At 57.4% G+C, this 21,112-nt stretch overlaps 1 protein-coding gene across 10 annotated transcripts in view; it reads right to left on the bottom strand.

Annotated features, from left to right (window-relative positions):
- The window catches only part of HDAC4 (histone deacetylase 4), a 351,316-nt gene that overhangs the window by 46,769 nt on the left and 283,435 nt on the right, over positions 1 to 21,112 (bottom strand). For 8 of the 10 annotated variants that reach the window (XM_033229648.1, XM_033229654.1, XM_033229652.1 and 5 more), the window contains 4 exons: positions 18,339 to 18,596; positions 14,519 to 14,705; positions 11,039 to 11,172; positions 5,801 to 5,921 (listed from right to left, as the gene is read on the bottom strand). In XM_033229648.1, the coding sequence (XP_033085539.1) occupies positions 5,801 to 5,921; positions 11,039 to 11,172; positions 14,519 to 14,705; positions 18,339 to 18,596 (700 nt within the window). The remainder of the gene's footprint in view (positions 1 to 5,800; positions 5,922 to 11,038; positions 11,173 to 14,518; positions 14,706 to 18,338; positions 18,597 to 21,112) is intronic. The other 2 variants (XM_033229655.1, XM_033229656.1) reach the window with 1 other exon arrangement.

Here is a 21,112-nt window from a genome sequence, read left to right as displayed (position 1 = left end):
AGAATGGACATGTCCACGTCCCGGGGCTGGGAGGCTGCCACGCCAACAGGGAGCAGGGCAGGAGGCAAGGGGCAGCAGCTGCAGCTGCTTTCAGAAGGGGCTCAGGGGCTCCCGAGCCCCCCAGGCAAAGGAAGGAAAGGCCCGGCCCCCGCCTGCTAGGAAGGCCCCGCCAGCTGAGGGGCGCAGGCGCCATGCAGATGCTGTGACGTTTTCCAGACAAAGCCCTTCGTGCTGGGAGGGGCCAGTCTGTGTCAGAGGAAGCCCGTGCTCCTCTCCACCTGGCCTGGCTCTGAGGGCAGGGTCTATGCCCACCTCGTCCCTCCTCCCTGCCTGGGCCGTACAAGGCACTGAGCCAGCAGGGGCTTTGGTCAGCCCTGGCTCTCCCTGCAGCGCTCAGCAGGCACACCTCAGCCTCTGGGTCCTGGCCCTCATGCCCACTGCGGGCAGCAGCACCAGCATGCCTCCCCTTCCTGGGCGTTGTCCTGGGCCTACTTCCTCCGCGTCCATGGCTCACGGACCCGCCGCTGCCTGGACTCGTGGCTCCTGACCCTGGTTCCCGAGTCCACATGTTAGTGTGGGACATAGGACATCAGCTAACACTTCTCACCTGAGCCTCATGATAGCCAGCCCTCATCCCCACAGGCATGTTGGCCCTGTTCTCCTCTGTGCCTAGGTGGCAGCAAGTAGTGGACGTGAGGCTGACCATGTGGGGAAGTGGCCTGCATGCCTGACCCCTTTGAGAAGCAATGGGGCTGGGCAGGAGCTGGCGGGATGTGGCGGGCGAGAGAGCTGGTGGGCAGGTGGAATGAGACTGAAAAAGGAGGAGGGCATGGGTGCCAGGGTGCCAAGCCACCTGCTGCCCTGCTCGCTGCACATCATCTGTAGTGGAGTCACCTAATGCCAACCTCACCACAGTGGGCGGGTGCTGCCTCGGCAGGGCGGTCATGGCCTTGGTGAGTGGCTGAGTAGCTGGGGCTGGTAGTGGCTCCGGGGGCCACCTCCTTCCAACACTGACTACTCCAACGCATGGGAAAGACACTGCCAGAAACTAGGGAGCTCATTTTCCAAATAATGCACGTGCTCAGCTCTATGAAGTCACAGTAGACAGACATGTCCAGGTATCTGCAAGAGACTGAATCTCTTTGAAATCATAGCCAACCATGCCTACATTAAAACCACAAGTCATCCAACTGTTTTGAGTTTGCTCATTATCCAGCAAAGACCAAAACAACAAAGAAAAAGCACACGATCATGCATCCAAATGCACGTGGATAGGAATGGAGCAGAGTTTTGGTGACAGTTGTGAGGAGCCCAGCAACCTCTTGTGGTTTGAAGTCACAATCACCAAGCCCAGGCCACGAAATGTTCCAGCCTGGTGACAGGGCCCGAAGCTCTGCAAATGACCAAGCTTACTACTTGTCTGTTTACCGCAGGCTGGCAGACAGGTGTTCTGTGCCTGGGGTAGGGAAGGGAAGGTTCCAGCCGTCCTCTCGCTGCTACTCCTGCTCCCTGGCTGGGAGGAGGCCCTCGCTGTGCCAAGTCATTTTCCTGCCGCACCCTGCCCTGAGCATCACCGGTGACCACTCACTAGGGGCCCAGCTCTGCCTGGATGCAGCGTCCTGCCAGCTGACATGAGCTGATGAGCCACATGCCTTTCAGTGACATGTAAGGCAGCGGCCAGCCTGCCTCAGGCTCATGATCCAATTCAGCCAAGCCTGAGGTGTGGCGTCTCACCACATCAAAAAGGACATGTGAAGGCCCTTGCACACGGCTTAGCGGCTTGTGGATTCCATTAAAAGAGGAAAGAAAAAAATCACACAGTAGTGTTTATACACCTCATTAGGGCTATGTTAGCAAAACTCAAGATAATCATCGGCTATTACCATGTCTGAAATACTTAGACTGATGATAATGAAGTTTCTGGGTTAGGACAATTGTCGGAAATTCAAACATCGATCTCGAGTTGTATGAAGGTAATGGGTGAGGTATCCTCATAGGCATGTGAACAGATTTTAAAGCACAAAGCTTTGCAGGAAAGAACAGGAAATAGAATGATCAACCTTCCTGTAAACAAAAGAAGCTGGCTAGAAGGGTTACCTTCAGAGGACAGGAACGGGGCAAAGGGATGCTGCAGATACTTCAATAAAGAAACCAGCAACAAGAAAGGGGTCTTCAAGGGCCTAATGCGGGCTGTGAACTGAGGACCAGGGGCCCATTGGGTAACCAGCAATCGCAGGAAAGAGAGCTTTAAGCTCCCTCCGTCCATGACTTTCTCACCAAGGATGCCACACATCCAACTTTCTGCTTTCCTTTTTGATCATCTCTCTTAAACTTTGTTTGAAACTAGCTTAGAAACCTAAGCAAGGTGGTGGAGCTAAGCCTGCCTTCATCCTCCTGCTGGTGGAGCTGGTCCTGCCTCCATCCTCTGCCCACTGAATTCCACAGGTTTGGAAGACTGAAGGTGGCAGGGGATGGACCGACAGCTGGTCCTTTGAAAACGGACGAAGGTGTCAGGGGCAGCCGCCATTCTGAAAGACGTGGAGGTGGGTGCACGGAGCTGCGTGTGTGCAGGACATGGCCTGATGAGCGGATGCTCTGAGGCTGCCCAGCAACTCCCATACCTACTGAAAGCCCCTGCTGGGGCAGCCCTGGCAACATCGAGGCAAAGATCTTGTTCCCTCATGGGGCCCACAGGCAGTCTCTCCCATGCTGGAGAAGCTGAGGTGCCACATGGGGAGGCAGTGACGTTGTCTGTTAAGGACTGGAGAATCCTGAGGGACAGCACACTACAGCCTCAGTGCCTCAATTCCCAGCCTTTGCCCACCAAGCTCCCGGACACAAGGCTGCCTGCCCTCTCCAACGTCCACACCGCCCTCACCCTTTAGGGCTCCCTTCCCCGGCACCAGCGGTGCTCCCTGCATCTGCTAGGTACTCCACCATCCATGCCCCATCTTCTCCCCAAGGAGCACGTGCCCCCTTCCTCGGGAGTAGCTGCATCAGCTTCACTCTCTGCAGGGCGATCTCAGACTTCCTGGCCACCACCCTCTCACAGACCATCCAGTACAGGCCGGCCTCCATGATGGGCCTCCCCGTGTTCTTTTGCCCTAGGACAGCATATCCTCTGGTGGCTTCCTGAGAAAGAAGAGCTGGAAGGTGAAAGCTCTGGCCCTTGCATGCCTGGAATGCCTCTGGGCCACCTTCCTACTCACCCGGCAGTTTGGCAGGACACGGATTTCAGGAGGGCAATGATGCGCCCTTAGAACTGGCATGGCCACAGGCCCTATGGAGTCCGCAGGTGCCCTGACCGTCTCTAGCACCCTGGCTCTCACCTCTGTCCCTGCATTTTGAGGCTCTGCTGGTTCTCCCTAAGAGGGTCTTTCTTACCCCTGGTGGGTCCTTGCAGCCCAGCCTTTGGCCTTGGGCCTTCTGAATTCCACAGACACCTCCTCCTGGCCTCTGCCTTCCCTGGGAACTCCTGCTGTTTGGACCCTGCACAGTGGAGTGAGCTTTGGCCTTCTTCTCCATCATCTCACTCCCCAGTTTCCCAGCGCTGTCACGGCTTTCTCTGCTTTCTGGGAGATGACATCACCATATCTTCCGATCTGAGGATTTTCTTTTCCTGCAGTCAGGTGTTTAATTTTTGTCTTCTCTGAATGTCCTGTGCTTTCCCCTTTTCCACTGAACTTGTCCACGTCATGTGGACACAGCATCTTCTCTCTGAGGGCGCTAATGGCAGCTGGGTTAGCGCCCTGCACCGTCTGCCCCCAGCCACCTTCCCCTGCATGGCCCCGGCTCCAGGTTCCTACCGAGCCGTTCTTCGGGCCCTGGGTCCTCCTTGGTTGTCCTCTCCTAAGGGGGAAGTGCCAACAGCTAGGTGGAAGCTCTGGGCACACACAGGGTGATTGGCCATGGGCACCAATATAAGGGATCTTGGGGTTATTTGTTGGGAAACCTTGATGTCAGCTTTTTTGGGGCAGGTCAAATCCACAGAGGGGTCTCCTGTCTTCTGCTTGAAGGGTTAAGGTCAGCTTGCTGGCAGCCCCGTGGGGAGGGGTGGGGGCTTGGCACCCATGCCCTCATCTAGAGCAGCTGTCCCCAGTCCAGGAAGCCCCTGTTGTACCCCTTCCAGAGCAGCAGCAGGTGAAGCAGCTATGTAGGGAGGAGGGGCCCAGAGGCCTTTCCACCAGCTCTGGCCCAGGCCCTTGACTGAGTGCCTCCCTGAGTCCACGGTCTCTGCAGTTGCTGGCCCTGAGCTGTCGGGGTCTACGGGGTGGGTTGGTGGCCCTTGTCCCCGGCACTAGCTCAGGACCCACCTCATGAATCTGCTCAGCCACACCCCGGCCCACCTGCTTCCTACTGCTGTTCACTCCCCTCCCACTTTCCCTAAACTTAAGGCTTCTGTCCTTTTAGAAGCCTCCATACCACAGGGCAGGGGGGACTCTGGAAGCAGCATGACTGCCACCCCAGGCCAGAGCCCATGCGTGTCCTCACGGCCCTACTGGCTCCATGGTCTGTGACCCCGTCGGTACCTACAGGGCATCCAGTACGGAAGGAAGGTGCCCTCGGCGAGCCGGTGGAGGTGTGAGCGAGCGAATGAGAGAACACATGAAGGACTACGCGTGCAGGTCTCTGTGAGGCTGAGTCTGTTGGGCACAGGCTTGGCATGGAGGACACCTCCCGTGATGTGTGCCCCACCAAACGCAGTCAAAGAGCCAGGCACAGCCCACCCTCTCCTTGCCCCTGCAACCCCTGCGTTCATGGTTCCTAGTTCTCCCTCTCTGCCTTCCTAGGGTCCTGCTCAGGGAAGAGTATATGGGCAAAGGCACAAAAGATGGGGAAGAAAACCAGTGGGCAGTGACTGGGTGGCTGGGAGGCAGGGAAGGACGTTATTGAGGAACAAAGACAGCCCAGAGAGCCCCCATCCCCGGGTCTGAGTTCTGTGCCCTGGGAGCCCCTGGCCCCGGGTCTGGGTTCTGTGCCCTGGGAGCCCCTGGTTCCGGGTCTGGGTTCTGTGTCCTGGGAGTCCCCGGCTCTGGGTCCATGTTCTGTGCCCTGGAAGCTCTCGGCCCCAGTTCTGTGTTCTATATCCTGGAAGCTCCTGGCCCCAGGTCTGGGTTCTGTGTCCTGGAATCCCCCAGCCCTGGGTCTGGGTTCTGTGTCCTGGGAGCCCCCGGCCTCGGGTCTGGGTTCTGTGTCCTGGAAGCCGCCGGCCCCGGGTCTGGGTTCTGTGCCCTGGGAACTCTGGGAGCCCCATGGAGCTGGCTGGGAGTTCACCTGCCTCTGCTGAAGATCCCTGTAGAAAGCCTCTCACCAGTTTCCTGGGCAGAGGATGCCCATTAGAAAGTTCTCTCCATGAGGCCAAAATTCCCCTCCACCACACTTGCAGGTGTTTTCAGCCAGAGCCAAGACACCAGCAGCCTTTCACACCTAAGTGGTAGACACTCCCTGCGTCTCCTCTTGGTCTTGCCCTGATGGGCCTTAAAGTGGAGTGCAGGGCAGGGCAGGCAGCGCGCTGAGAGTGTTCCTAATAAGCCTCTCGAACCTAAACCCTGTGATTCAAGATGCTTCTAAAACAGCAGTTCTCAGCCCAGTTTTTACACAAACACACCTGCTACCTGGCGCATTCATCAACAACGAGTGGCTTGTGAAGAGAGGGTGAAAGGTTCCCTTCCAGGCCCTTTACCTTATAACCTGGCAGGCGACACCCACAGGCGCCCTAGACACAAGGGGATGAGAGCTGGAAACATAACCTCACGGGACTTCAAACCCAATATGGGAGGAAAGGAAGGTCCTGAAATACCTAGAAGTTTCTTACTGTCCAGTTTCTGCCGGTTGAGGGGGTTTGTGCCATACAGGAGGGTGTGGGCTTCCGAGTGCACCGTCTGCAGCTCCTCCAGGGTGGCCTTGCGTCCGCGGATGCACTGTGGGGACAGGTGAGAGGACACTCACACATTCTGCAGAGGCTGCTGCCTCAGCTCCACAGACAGAGACTCCAGCTGAAACCACTGCCCACAAGGAAACTTAATTTGATACACAAACAAGCACGTTATTTGGTTATTGCAAAATAAGAAGCAACATCACCCAACATGATATTTTAAAATATTTAAGAAATATTTTAGAGGGCTTACACTTAATTATAGCTTTGAAAAAGCATTTTAAAAGATAATTCCAGCCTTCAACGCATTACCCTTCACTGTCGCACAAATGACTTGGCATCAAATTATTACTTTGCTTTCCAACTGCCAGGGTCTGGTCTTAAAATAGAGGTGAGCAGCTGCGCTTCCCTCACGTTCAAGGGAAACCCCAGCCGTGCCCCCGGAGTCTCTGAGCCCCGGGATGAAGTAGCCTTCCTTGGACCGCCTGGGGCCACAGCCGCCAGGGTCTGGCATCTGCCCTGGATGGCTAGCTGGCGTCTGGCTGCGTCTCTCTGTGGTTTGGAAATTCCTCAGATCGAGATCCCTGGGCTAATTCAGATTTTCTCCAGAAATTCACAGGAAAAGGAGAGTTCTTCAGTTGAGCTACATTCATTTAGCCTTTTAAAGGGGACGATGGCTTCGGACATGAGATTCGAGTTAACATTTCACGTGGAAATAGCTCTCAGAGGGTTAGGCCACCACAGGATGAGTCAGATGCCACACAGGTGGCCCCGGTTGTGGCCATCACCTGCTTCCCCCAGGCCGGAGCAGGATCTGCTCTCTCCCTCCTGACCTCAGCCCTGCCTCGGCATCCACTGAGCTCCTGCAGGCCTTGGTGTCCACCCTGTGTGTGGGACTTGTGGCGGGCAAAGCTCGGGGGCTCTCTATGCCAGCCCAGCACCTGGGGCTCCTCTCAGACCACCAGGAGCCATAGCACACAGCCTTCCTGCAGGACGCATTGCACCTGGAGGTCCTGTCCATGCAGGGCGGAGAAGGAAGGAGTGGAGCCAGGAGAGCTCAGCCCCTGCCCACAGGGGAAGGACCTCCAGAGGGCAGGTGCCCTGGGCAGGGGAGGCTGCTCTGGGGGTTCGCTCTTCATGAACAACAATTCCACAAAACCGGGCTTTCTCTATGAAGGTCCCTGGTTTAACAAAGAAAACATGTGACATGGTTTCCAATGGTAAAAAACGACTCTATGGTCCCAACACAACCTGGTGCTGCTTCTACTCTGGGGACATAAGCTGAATGTCCCTGGAAAGCCAGGCAGGAGGGACGCACTCCCTGGACAGGGGTCAGGGTGCAACTGGGGCCCCGGGCAGCTGCGGGGGCTTCTAATTTATTTTATTTTTTTTGAGACAGAGTTCGCTCTTGTTGCCCAGGCTGGAGTGCAGTGGTGCAATCTTGACTCACTACAACCTCCATCTCCCGGGTTCAAGCGATTCTCCTGCCTCAGCCTCCTGAGTAGATGGGATTACAGGTGCCCGCCACCATGCCTGGCTAATTTTTGTATTTTTAGCAGACATGGAGTTTCGCCATGTTGACCAGGCTGGTCTTGAACTCCTGACCTCAGGTGATCTGCCCGCCATGGCCTCCCAAAGTGCTGGTATTACAGGAGTGAGCCACCACGCTCCGGCTGGGGCTTCTCATTTCTAATGATTTCTGGAAGCCTCCATGTGTGTACAGGCATAGGCAGCTGTGGCCAAGGCCAAGTTCCCTCTGGACAGACAGGCCTGGGCATCCCACGCTTGGGAAGGCCCCTGTAGGGGACCAGCGTTGTGCCCTGTGGTGCTAAGAGGCAGGTCATGCAGTGTGGACTTCAGGTGAAGGAACGGCAGGGCCCCGGCAGCCATGCGTGTCCTCACTCAAAAGCCACCCACTGGATAAGAGCCTGAATTGCAGCAAGAGAGACTTGACGTCAGACCACAAATTAAATTCACAAATTAAAGTTGATGTTAGAATAAGGCAAAGAAGAAAAGTAGAAGAGCCCGCTCCTTACAAACACATGAAATGGAGACAGAAAGGACACAGGATCAAAGCCCCAAAAGCTCTGTGACACCGCGGTGGCTCAGGCTGCAGGCCCACGACATTGAGATGGCTCAGCCTGCGTGGGAGCACTTGAGAGGCTTTTCCAGAGCCAGTCTCGGAGCGATGGTGATGGTGGCCCCTTCCCGCTTTCTTGGGAGGCCGACCTCATCATTTCCGTCTCCCTTTAATTCCTAGGACGAGACAGGAGGAGTCTTTGCTCCTTACGGAAAACAGGCTTGGGGCAGGGTGCAAACCCCCGTGGTGACCCTGGTCTCTGCGGCATCTGACTTCCAGCCCACCCGCTTCTCCTCTCCTTCCCAGACGCCGCGCCTGCAGGCAGGACAAACCAAGCTGCGCCCGCGAACTGGCCAGGAGCTGCTCTAGCTCCAGGAAGCCTCTGCAGGAGGGCGGGGCCCGCACACACACGCGGCTGTACTCAGAGGACCCCCGGCTGCTCCGAATGTGCGAGGCGGCTTCCCGAGGCCTGCTCAGCTGCTCTGGAGTGAGGCAGGGAGCGAGACAGCTGGACCGGGAGCCACGTCTTGCTGGGCCGGCTTGCCAGCATCCACATGGTCCCAAGCTCACAGAGATCTCCTAGCCCACTCCCATCCCTCCTCACCACACGAAGCAGAGTGAGGGGAGGGCCTCACTCCCCAGGCCTCCAGGCAGTCATCTACCCACAGCAGAGATGCCAACCGCGAGGCCCCGCCCGGCAAGGCCCTGCCCTCCGGCCTGGGCTTCAGTCTTGCTGTGGCCTCCACGTGGTCCCTGGACTGGGGAAGTCACAGCCCATCCACCCCATCTTCTCCTATCAGGTACCCACTTAGCGACCCATGCCCCATACCCATGGCCCCTCTGCTCAGCCGTCTCAGGAGGCCAGTGACCCCTGGCAGGCTGGCACTGAAAGTCTGGTGGGTGACGTCACGTCCCCCTACGCTGAGTTAGCACATCGCTCGCTCTGAACCTGGGGGGCACCCGCACTGGAGAGCTCTCCAAGTGTGGGAACCAGGCACCACCGTCCAGGGAGCATGGCCTCCTCGGCCTCTGTGGCTGTCCCCCAGCCACCTGTCTTCCCCCAGCTCTCCTCTCCCTGAGATCCTGCCAGGCTCAGGTCTTGTCCCACAGCCCCAACACCTGAGGACCCTCTGCCAGCCCTTGGCCCAGTTGTGGCTGGCACCTTCACCCACGGTGCCGAGGGCAGGCAGAGGAGCCAAGGGCAGGAAGAGGAACCAAGGGCGGGCAGAGGAGCCGACGGCGGGCAGAGGAGTGGGCTGTTTCTTCCAGAGTCTTTGCTTTCTCACTCCTCCCTTGCTTGCATTTGCTTTGCTTTTCTGGCTGAGAGACCCTCTCCCAATCCCCTGGCCTCAGGGGACCCCCCGAGGGGGGGGGGGCACACGTAGGGGAGGGACAGGGAAGCAGATCATGGAGCTCTGGAAGCCTCAGGAGGCCTTGGGCAGTCCCCGGAAGGGGCAGCAGGACAACTGTCTGGTCCTGTGGAGGGAACGGACGTGGGGAAGGAGGAGTTTCCCGAAGCCAGTGTCCGCTGGGCAATGCTGCCCTCCAGTGGCACAGCCATCCCGACCGGATCCCTGAAGCAGGTGCCAAGAGCCTCTACGGTGGCTCCTCCCCGACTCCCTCCTCCCTGAAGGCACTGCAGGAGAGGGTCCTGGGCCTGACTTTTGGAGAATTCCCCCGAGAATTATGTATCACCAATAAAACTGGTAAAGGAAACGGGGGTAAGATGAAGCACAGATTGGCTTAAGTTCCCAGATATCCCAGCTTCTAAAGGAGGGGCAGGTGAACCTGCAGAGCGGAATCCTGCAGAAACTAAGCCAGGAGACTGGAGGCTCTCCGTGCCCACGTAGAAAGGCCACGCCATGCCAGCTGCATGTGCTCACTCATCTCTGCCACGGCCACTCGGGCCCTGGGCTGTTGGGTGTCCAGGGCTGTTGGAGGGGTGGGTGTGGAGGTTCCTGTCCACCCTGTGAGCTATTGTAGGGTGGTGGGAATCCTGGTGTGGGGAGGGGACACAGCAGGTCCCTACTGGTGGGTCCTGGCATGGGTGGCACCTTGTGTGATCCTGCAGTGTTGCCAGCCCCTCTCTACAGACAAAGAAATGGAAATTTGTCCAAGGTCACCAGTTCCCAGACGGGAGTCCCTTCTCTTCCTGCCTGCACTATCAGCAGGGCCTGACCACACCCTCCTCCCCGTCGAAGAGCTGGAGATCCCCTGTGACAGCTGGGACAGATCCAGGGTAAAGCGCACCAGCTGGGACAGCCTCACCGTCCTGTCCTCCAGCATTAATTGGCTGATCCTTCCCACCTCCTTGGGCCTGGGAGTCCACTGCAGCCAGGTTTGGGGCAGGGCTCTGGTTCCTATCAATCAGGAGGCGGGGGTAGGCCCTGCTGGTATGAGAACAAGTGAGGCCGCTGCCATCGCCTGGTGGCCAGGGAAACTGAGGCCCAGCCAGAGCTGCAGCGTCCCTGAAGCCTCCTCATGTGACTCAGCTGTGTAAGGGAGCTGAATTCAAACCAGGCCAGGGCCCAGCCTGCAGCTTCATTCCCTTCACGACCCACTGCCTCGCCAGCACCTTAACTCTGAGGAGGGGCCCAAGGGCCTGAGGTCTCCCTATGTTCTCAAAGAAGCTTTCAAAATCTTAAAAAAAGAGAAAATTACTTTAACAAAAAGCCAACAGGCTTGATCTGAGATATAATCGGATCTCCCCATGGCTCCTTCCTGGCCACCCAGGGGGAGCGTGGTGGGAACTGGCTTCCTCGGGGAAGTGACCCGGAGGCAGGGAGCGGCAGCCCTGGGCCTGGGGAGGAGCCTGCTGGTGAGAGGTGGGAGTGAAACGTCAGAGAAGGGCACAGACAGAGGCAGCGGCTTCCTGCCCGGGACTCCACGGAGACAGCCCCAGGCTTCTCAGCAGATGGCTGCCCGCGCAAGAGGCAGACAGTGAAGATGCTCATGGCCCTTCCCCTGGGTCTGTAAGCCAAAGAACCACCTGCAAAGCCAATGCCCTGAATCAAGCAGGCCCATGAGGGTCCCTCTAGTGCTGTCCAAAGCCGCAGCTGCCCAGCTGCCCTGGCTGGCGTTACCTCGCATTTGCCCCGGAGGCCTGTCTCCTGCAGGCGGGACCAGATGCTCTGGATCCTCCCGGCATGCTCGGGGTGGCTGCTGCTGCTCCCGCAGGTGCACTGGTGCTTCAGCATCAGCGTGTCATACACGAGGCCTGGGGCGGGGCAGAGGGGCCAAGATCAGCACACATCCAGGGGCAAGCCAGCCAGCCACTGGCAGGCTGCCCTGGGCGGTGGCAGGACCACACTTCCCTGGGAGGAGACGGAGGCTGGGATGGTCCTTTAGAAAAATACCATGTTCGCCAAGACCCCTTGACTGGCCAGGCCTAGTGGACGAATGCAGAGGCCAGGCAGGCAGGAAGGCCTGCCTGTCACTCATGCTCACAGTAGCGCCCCACGACCCAGGCAGGGACGCACGCAGCTGCCCTGCTGCAGCAGGTTGAGGGGAGAACAGTGATGAGAAGGCCCGCGCTGGGCGGCTGGACCTTGCAGGGGTGAGCTCTATGTGGGACTCACGCTGGGGAGGATGGTGCTGACTTCTAGAAGGACTCTAGCTCCCTACCCTCAAAGTCTACCTGGTCCTGGACCAACCTCTCACTCCAGTTCTGCTGGGCAGAGAACTGTCCAAGGTACTTGAGATTCCAAAGAAACACCAGATTCAGGCCCTGCTTTTAGAAACTTCCAGAGTGACTGGAACACGTGTGCTAGAAAACACACGCAAAACCTGTGTACACAGGTCTACTTAACCTCTGACTGTGAACAGAGGCCAGCCATGTGCTCACCACAGCACTGAGCTCAGCACAGACGGGCCCCCAGGGTGCAGCAGCCACAGAAGAGGCTCCTGGTGGGAGCCCCAGAACCAACTGGGCCGGCAGCCTGGGGCTCTGCAGTAGGAAAGGCGACGTGCCTGAACCTGTGTTGGACGCCACCCTGTCTCAGTACACGTGGGACTGCTGTGAAGGGCAGAGTACCTGGCCTGTCTGCAGAGGCTAGAAATGGGAGGGAAGGCCAGGTGGCTCTCCGGGCACAGCTCTGCCACGGCCCCTTTTCACAAGGCCTAGTGACATCTGGCAGGAGGGCTGCCCTGAGGCCCTGCCGGGACATGTCTGTGCCTCACACACCTGGTCTTCCAGGACTTAACAAAGGGAAGGCCAGGCTGGGTGAATGGATGCCTTCAGCACGCAGGTCACACTACCCAGGGGCACCTATGCTAATGTGGGTTCACCCAGGTGGATAAGGGTGGGGCACACGGTGAAGAGCCTGGGCAAGCTGCCCAGACGGACCCACTCTAGCACTTCAGTGTGCTGGCCCAGGATGCAGTCCTCCCCACATATGTTCCCGTTACTGGGAACAGAGGCAGCATCCGCAGCCAAGGGGAGCTGAGATTCAAGGTGGTCCAGTGTTTGCAGAGTCCAGCTACAGGATACTCTTGGTGCATATTAGTTCCCATACTTCCTGGCTCAGCCTCTTGTGAGTCAGACTAACAGGAGTTAGTCTCCTGCACTTGAAGAATTCTGGGAGTACTTGCAAAACAGTGCTGGGGGACGGGGCTTCTGGTAAAAAAAAAAAAAAAAGCAACAGGGTAGGTGCAGGCTTACAGGAGTCAACGAATCTAGGACTCACAATCAGTACACCGTGTGTGGGCATGGTTGTGCTCGGGGAGTTTGTAATGGCAACATAGACACATAGGCAATGACGGACACTGCGCCACGAAATACACAAGTGTGTGCGCAGAAACAACCAGTTGTTTATGGATACGAGGAATGGGGACGACCCCTTCAGTGGAATCATCATGATAAGGTCACATGTGCTAATATTTACTAAGCACACAGCTGGAACCTATGAGGCAGGCACCCGCTTTACTGCTTTACAGACAGAAAAGCTGGAGCCCAGAGAGATGGAGAAGCGGCAAAACCCACACAGCTGAGGGTGGCAGAGCCAGCCAGGAGACCACGTGGCTAAAGGAACGTGCTGCGTCGCTGTGCACGGACACAGGAAGATGGCTGAGAGTGTGAGGTACTAACAGAAAGCATCAGACACAACAGAGTCCCGTCTCTGTGAAACAAATTATGTTTGTGTCTATCTGTCCATCTGGCTATGCACAGAAATAGATCTGGAAGATTTAAACCAAATACTAACAACCTGCCACCACTGGGGAGTGGGATTATGGGCAAATGGTATTTCCTGTGGGTTTCTATCATGTTTGTTTCTTTACAATGATCACGTGCTGTTTTATAAATTTGCTTAAAAAGTAATTAAGACAAACTAAGAAAGGACAACAACGAAGTGGGACTCCCTGGAATTCTCCTGGGACCAGTCATGGTGGGACAGCTTAGTGGGCAAATTCCCGCCTTGGTGGCAGTGACTGGGGTCTCACTTGTCTGAGCTGCATTCTTTCAAGAACACACTTATTGCAGTCACCTGCCGAGGACTTGTGGAGTGGGTCATCTGGCTGCTTCTGTGACCTTCCACAGTTTTCTTTCTGCTTTTCTTTCTGAGAAGCAGCATTTTACTTGCTGGATTACTACTATGGAAATTTTTCTCTGAATATGAATAGCATCCTTCTAAGACCTGAGAGTGAGAACTTTGCAGACTGCAGAACACTAAGCCATGTGATGAGAATTATCTGAAGAATGAAGCCATGCTGTACTTACAAAACTTTTTCTTAGTGTGTCATTAACAATAAATATTAGATCAAAACAATATGAAGAGCTCTCCTGCCTCCGTGCTTGTCTCAGAGGCAAGTCCTGCCAGAAGCCAGCCCTCCTTCCCGCCTCTCCCCTGCAGGGGTGGCTGGACGGTGGGGTGGCCCAGGACAGCAGTCTCCTCCCTGGCTCCGGGCAGCTCCAGGCAGACGAGTCCAGGGCCCAGCCCCGCCTGCCTCCTCAGCCATGGTGGACTCCTCGCTTGCTTCCTGACTTCTGGTGAGGTACCGTGCAGGGAAAACCAAGGACCCCTGCTGGCAGGTCGCCTCCCCGGGGTGAGGATGGGATGAGGGTTGGCACAGACAGAAGATGCGTGGCTCCCGCAGCATGTCCCAGGGGTCCCGGGCTCTACTCTTGTGTAATCATGGCCCCCCACCAGCCATTCACAGTCCTGCCACTGGAGCCTCAGAGTCAACGTTGTGGACGTGGGCAAAGTGTGAGGGAGTAAGTGGAGAAGTGTGGGCTCGTGATTCCTAAGCCGGACCAGAAGCTGTAGGCTCTCATGGCCCTACGGGCATGGGCTGTGGACTATTCTTGGAGGAGACCATGGGTCTCTGGGACAGGAAAGGTGGGCAAGTGAGCCCATGACAGGCCCCCAGAATAACAGAACTGAGGGTGTGGGGTATGGGGTGTGGGGCGGGGAGAGGGCCTCCATAAGAGGCCTGTGTGGTTCCTGCCCTCGTGCCCGCCCAGCCCCTCAGCCTCTGCAGAGCTGGGCCCGGAGTACTCCCCGCCCCGATCTGTGCCCACTGTGGCCCGCGTCACATCCTCAGGCTGCACAAAGGCCATCTGTTACCTGTCGTGAACCTCGGCTTGGTGGGGGGCTCCTGCACAGACACGGGAAAGGTGGCAGATGCCGGTGAGGACTGCGCCCGGGACAAAGGCCTGTGGCTGCCGAAGGACACGGGGATGCCGGCAGCCTCCATGGACGCCTGGTAGTTCCTCAGCTGGTGGATCCGCTGCTGCTCCAGCAGGAGGGCTTGCTGTGGGGAAGAAACGGCCATGTTGGCGGCTGCAGGCATCTCCCATCCCTGGGCTGCAGGGCTAGGGGTTGCCTTCTCTTGCAAGTCTCCCGTCCATGCACAGGCCATACACAGGCCACAAGGATGCTGGGAGGCCAGCTGCGCGGAGAGGCCTTCCCTGTGAGTGCCCTGAAGCCCGAGTGGGCCCAGAGCTGAGAATGAGGCCAACACGGGCTCTGTCTCCCAGGATGTGGCTCTTTCTAGGGAAGGCAGGTTGTCCACACGGGATCCTGCCATGGGCTTCATCAACAAGATAACACGCTGAGTCAGGGAGTCCCAGGGAGGCCTGGCCAGTACGGGGTATCAAGGAGGGCTTCTCTGAGGAGGTACTGAGCCAGGAGCAGCCTGGACCAGGTGCAGGGGAGTGGGGCCTGGCAGGTGTGGAGAGAGGCTCTTGCTGGGGCGGCAGCTTGGCCCTCACTGGTTTCACTGGGAGATATGCGAAGGCCACACAGATGTGGGGACCAGAGCGCCCACTCGGCCACACCACACACGGGGACCAGAGTGCCCGCTCGGCCACACCACACACGTACAGTGAGTGGGCAGGAAGCCTCGCCCCCTTGCTGGGTTTGTGGGTCTTAGTTTTGACCGACAGCCCTGAACCTGCACACCAAACTTGGGCGAGAAAGCACCCTCGACTCTCAGACTTGGAAGTGCTAGCTCGGCTTCATTTGCAGCCGCTCCCCTCCCTGGTCTCACATTCCACACATTCTCATGCAGGCTAAAAGCAGAAACAGTCCATCAGCTTCCAGGCACCCAGGACCCTTGGGAGCCTGGAGCAGGCCTGCTGGTGGGGATGTGCCTCTCTGATGAGATGGGGCTGGGCTGGGCTCTGTGTAGGGGCGGCCACTCAGTCAGGGGCCTGGGACACCCCAAGGGATTCTGGGAACAGGCTGAGGTACACACCCCCATATGAGGCAGAGTGGAGTGGAGGGAGCAGGGCAGAGATGAGGCCACAGCTGCCCAGCCTCTCCCCAGACAGCAGCTGAGGGAGAGCACAATGACCTGCTGCCCAGGCCGAGGCACAAAGAAAGCCGGGCGCCTCCTTGCTGGGAGCTCTGCGCCAATCCTGTCTTAGTTTTGATGAACAAATCCTGTGAACGTGGAAAACCAGGTACCTACATCTCAGCTCCTGTATGAGGCAGAGCCCAGCCCTGTGCCGCCAGCACTGGGGGAAGCCAGAGCTGCCTGGCCAGGCTCTGATCTGTCCTGTCTTTAGGAATCAGGCCGGGTGGCTCACGCCTGTAATCCCAGCACTTTGGGAGGCCGAGGCGGGTAGATCACCTGAGGTAAGGAGTTCGAGACCAGCCTGGCCAAAATGGTGAAACCTTGTCTTTACCAAAAAAAAAAAAAAAAAAAAAAAAATAGCCAGGCATGATGGCAGGTGCCTGTAGTCCCAGCTACTTGGGAGGCTGATGGGGAAGAATTGCTTGAACCCAGGAGGTGGAGGCTGCAGTGAGCCGAGATGGCACCACTGCACTCTAGCCTGGGCAACAGAGTGAGACTACGTCTCAAAAAAAGAAAAAAAGAGGAATCAGAGCCAGGAGGGAGCAGAGAAGAGTGGAGCCCCGAGACAGGGGGATGATCTGGAGCAGAGGCTGGAGTAGGAGCGAGCATCCACAGGCCCCCAGTCTGTGGCTAACCAAATTCAGCTGGGATTGCTGTGGGCCCCACGCAGTTAAGCGGTTAATAAGCAATCCTCCTGGACACTGGCTGGAAGGTGCCCTGCCTTAGGTTTACCTTGGCAAATTGCTCCATGTACTACCAAGTTTCCCTGATAAGGAGTTCTGCCTATTACTCCCCGGAGAGAACAGAAATTAAGTGTTTCTAATCATCGTCTCATGCTTGGAATATAACAAGCCTCTTTTTTCAAAGTAAACGCTGATCTATGAGAAACTAGTCCTAAAAATTATTAATGTAAATAGTTTCCCACTTCTTCTCCGCATAATAATAGCACACACTGAATTTCAGACCTTCATCAACTTTCAAGGCCCGACCACAGGAAGAGGCCCCCACCCCAGGCCTGTCAGACAGGACCTGTGGACGAGTGTTTGCCACGAAGCACCGTGTGTGCGCCAGGGAGGCCTGGGGCTTTCTCTCTCTGTCTTTGCCAGGCTGCTGGGCTGTGTAGTGTTTAGTGCCCGGGGTGCTAATTAAGAAGGCCCAGAAAGTAGAGAGAGGCCGCCCTCTGAACAAAAAGGAGAAATAGCACCCAATGCCAGCCGCCGGGGGAAGCTTGGTGGAGAAGGACTCCTGGTCCAGAAGCCTCTGGAGACCACTGAGACCTGATCCCCCGTGCGCAGGCTTGGGTCTAGGTGCTCCAGGTACAAGGCCCCACACGGATTCATGCGGTGCCAAGATCTGCAGCTGAGAATTAAAGGGAACAGTTTACTGCAGGGCATCCTGCTCCTGGCTTCCAAGGTGCTGCTCGGGGTAGAGATGCCGCGTCTGGCCGCACAGCTGGCAGTCAGGAAGCTGGGGAGGTACTCAGTGGCACAGCCAGCATGGAGTCCAGAGAGAAGGGAGGGAACGATCCAGCGGCTCCTGCAGCCGAGGCAGCAGCTCTGCTGCTGGAGGATAGAATCAACTCCTACAGCTGTGGTTCCTCAGGCTCGCTTCCTGCCTATAGGGAGGAAGCCACCTTTCTGAGGACACTCTGGCTAAAGATACGGGGCTCCAGCTGGCTGCCCAAATGCCTTAGGTATTTCTGTTGACTCAGAAGTTTTATGTTTCACTGGAAATTAACCAATCATTCACTGGCCTTCTTCATCAGTCTCCTGTGCATTTGGTTACTGGGTGTCAGTGCCCTGAAGCCTTACTGGCTCTGGGTACCACAATCGTACCCGTCTTGTCTGGATCTGCAGGACTGCTCATTAGCACCACTGGGCCACAAAAGGTCTTGACTTCTGATCAGACCCTGCCTGTCTTTTTGATCAATTAATACCTCTATTTCCTTCAATTCTTTATTTATTTATTTATTTATTTTTGAGACGGAGTCTCGCTCTGTCACCCAGGCTGGAGTGCAGTGGCCGGATCTCAGCTCACTGCAAGCTCCGCCTTCCGGGTTTACGCCATTCTCCTGCCTCAGCCTCCCGAGTAGCTGGGACTACAGGCGCTCGCCACCTCGCCCGGCTAGTTTTTGTATTTTTAGTAGAGACGGGGTTTCACCGTGTTAGCCGTGATCCGCCCGTCTCGGCCTCCCAAAGTGCTGGGATTACAGGCTTGAGCCACCGCGCCTGGCTATTTCCTTCAATTCTTTAAAAGCATGCTGTATCTCACTAACACGTGGATTCTGTGATCATTTACAGCCTACAAACAGGAAAGGAACCCGTTCTCTGGGGCCCGTGCATGGCTGGAAAGCAGTTACGTAATCACCCGCAGTGGGCAAACATCTCGAATCCCTAGGAACAGCCGGGACCAAACAGAAGCCATATCAGCCTCCCTCACTGGCCAGGACAAGACGGGTGAGACACGGGACAGCGACAGCGCAAGGATGCCCTGCAGCTCCCGTGATCACCACACAGAAGATGCCACCCGGGAACTGAGGGTGGCTGTGCGTGCCAGCCTGCTGGTGCCCTCCCTGCCTGCAGTCACCTGTCTGAAGAGCAGCTCCTGCTCACTGGGCTGGCGCTGGCCTGGGTCCACCTCCCGCGGGGGCTCCGCCTCTTCGTCATCGCTCTCAATGGGCTCCTGCTTCACCTGCACGCCAGCCGGTGCGTGCGCCTCCTTCTGCGCCGGCAGCCGGTCCAGGTAGGGCTCGTCCAGCAGAGCCTGGTGCTCACGGAGCTCCTCCTCCGTCTCCTCTGGGTGACTCTCTGGCTGCCGGGCCGGCTCGCTTGGTTTCGGGATGATCTGCAAGGCAGAGGAAATACATGAAGCACAGAAAGCCGGGGCCTCTGAGCTCATCAGACAGGAGGAGGGATGCTGCAAACCACCCCGCTCTGGGGCAGACAATCAGGGACTCAAGGCACCTTATCGCCCTGCCACAGGTCAGCAGGCGCCTTCATCTTCCCACACAACAGGCACTTGGGCGCCATCCACGGTGCTGAGAAAATAATGCCCATCAGGACCCCAGACCGGGGTCAAGGTGACCTGGCCCAGGGAAGGAGGCTGACTAACATCTGGGGTTTACTAAGCACCTCTTCTGCGTCAGGCACCGAGAAACAGAAAAGAAGCTGCAGGTGTCAACCGAGTCTGCAGAGGGGAGCTTGGGTGTGAAGGGGAGAGGCCAATGCTGACCTCACAGCCACAACTGCTGAGAGAAACAGCCACCAACCACCCAGCGGAAGACATCCACGTCCACAATGCTCACTGCCTGAGCCCACTGACACGCCACGGCCTCCCCTCCTGCAGGATCCCACCGATGTGCCACAACCTCCCTCCTGCCGGATCCTGGGAACACTCCAGGACCTCCCTTCCTGCTGAATCCTAGGGATGTCATGGCCTCCCTCCTGGGATACCACGGACGCTCCGTGACCTCTCTTCTTATGGGATCCCATTGATGTGCCATGACCTACTCTTCTGCTGAATCCCCGGGATGCCATGGCCTTCTCTCCTGCTGAATCCCAGGGATGCCAAGGCCTCCCTCCTGGGATACCATGGACGCTCCATGACCTTGCTTCCTGTGGGATCCCATTGATGTGCCATGAGCTCCCCTCCTGCTGAATCCCAGGGATGCCATGGCCTCCCCTTCTGCAGGATCTCAGGGACACCACGACCTCCCTTCTTACAGGATTCCACGGGTCCTGCATGACCTGCCCCGCTATGGGGCCCCAAGAACCGCAGCATCCTCCCTCCTGTGGGACTCCCTAGATGCTCCCTGACCTCTTTTCCTGTTGGATCTCACAGGCCAGCACAGCAGGCCCAATGCCGAACGCAGAGAGCTTCTTCCAAGCCTCTCCCTTCTCTAGGACCCATTCTTGGCTATTGGAACCTCTCTCGGGCCAGCTGTTCAGTCACACCCCGAACTCCCACTTCCGTCCGCCAAGCACTGCCTGTGCACTGCTCATGAGAAATGCCTCTGGACGGTGCTGCTTCTCTCTAGCCTCGACCTCCTGCCTTTCCTGCTTTGGTCCCACCTGGCCTCTCCTGCCTGGATGACAGCATGGCCTCCGGGAGGCCCCCACCTCCAGCATCCACTCTCTGCAATCTTCTTCATGTAGCAGTGAGGGTGCGCTTTCACTCGGGCCAGTGGACCTGGTCACTCCCCTGCTGAACGTCCCCCAAGTGCTCTTCCGCCATCCTGCCTCTGCTGAAGAGCCCTTCCATCATCTGACCACGTTGCCCCTGCAGCCTTCCTCTCTCTCTCCCTGCCACCCTGCTCCCCACCGCACTGCCGGCTCTGCGTCCCTTGTGCCACACTCGCCTCCAGCCCGCTGCCTCCCTTCCTTCCTCAGCCTCCGGCCACTGCGAGAGGCTCTGTGGGCCTCCTGTGCATGCCACCTTTTCCAGGAAGGGTCAGTGATCTTCCTGATAGTGCAATGTGCCCTCCTCTAGCCCTCCGCAGTCCTCTGGCTTTCCTGTGGTTGCCATTCATGTATCCATCTTTCCTGCAGTCTGCAGTTCCCAGGAGGGTAGGGGCCACTTCTGACTCATCCATGTGGCACAGGCATTACTCATTGCACATTCACTAAAAGGACGGGGCGAATCCAGGTAGTGAGTGGGGCAAAGTGGAACGGGGTGTAAGGCTGACTTCAGTGCTCTCTGGGAGCTGTGAGGAGTCAGCAGGGCTGCAGCGTGGAAGGCCAGAGAACAGGGACGCAGGGTGCCGGAGACGAGGTGGGGCTGTGGGAAGGGCACTCTGGGCTGAAGACAAGCAGGTACATGTTCTAGACGTATGCCCTGCGGCAGGCAGGCCGGCCAGAGGTTGAAAGGGTGAGGCCGGTTCCCCGTCTGGCTAAGGCATGGGAGAAAGGACAGGTTTCCATGACACCAAAAAGGAAGCAGCTCTAGGCCCAGGGACAGACTGCATATGGAGAGGGAAGAGAGGGTGGACAACTCCTTGGTTTTGGTCAATGGAGCTGCCCCGTCACATCTGGGAGCCAGAAGAGGGATGAATGTGAGCAGAGCAAAGGCTGGAGTTGAGAGCAAGAGGGCAGACAGGGATGTGGGAATTGGCAAAAAAGGCTTAGGAGAGGAGGTGGGGGTCTGGAGTTAGACTAGGAAGGGCGCAGTTTCTCAGAAGAAGGCACTGACTGAGCTGCGTTCCTTTGCAGACTGTGAAGAACGTCCCACAATCCCAAAGCCCCAAATTGTGGGGTGTCTCCGGATGCGCAATTCACCTGTCCCCGCGGGGAATGGGCTGAAGGACAGATTTGAGGGACGGTGGGACAAGCCGAGTTCCCGGCAGAGAGAGGAGCTGCAGCGCA

This window comes from Trachypithecus francoisi, unplaced genomic scaffold, assembly GCF_009764315.1.
Source record: "Trachypithecus francoisi isolate TF-2019V2 unplaced genomic scaffold, Tfra_2.0 Lachesis_group13, whole genome shotgun sequence".
Classification (NCBI taxonomy): domain Eukaryota; kingdom Metazoa; phylum Chordata; class Mammalia; order Primates; family Cercopithecidae; genus Trachypithecus; species Trachypithecus francoisi.
The sequence above is the reverse complement of the archived record's forward strand: the minus strand, read 5'-3'. Positions and strand labels throughout refer to the sequence as shown.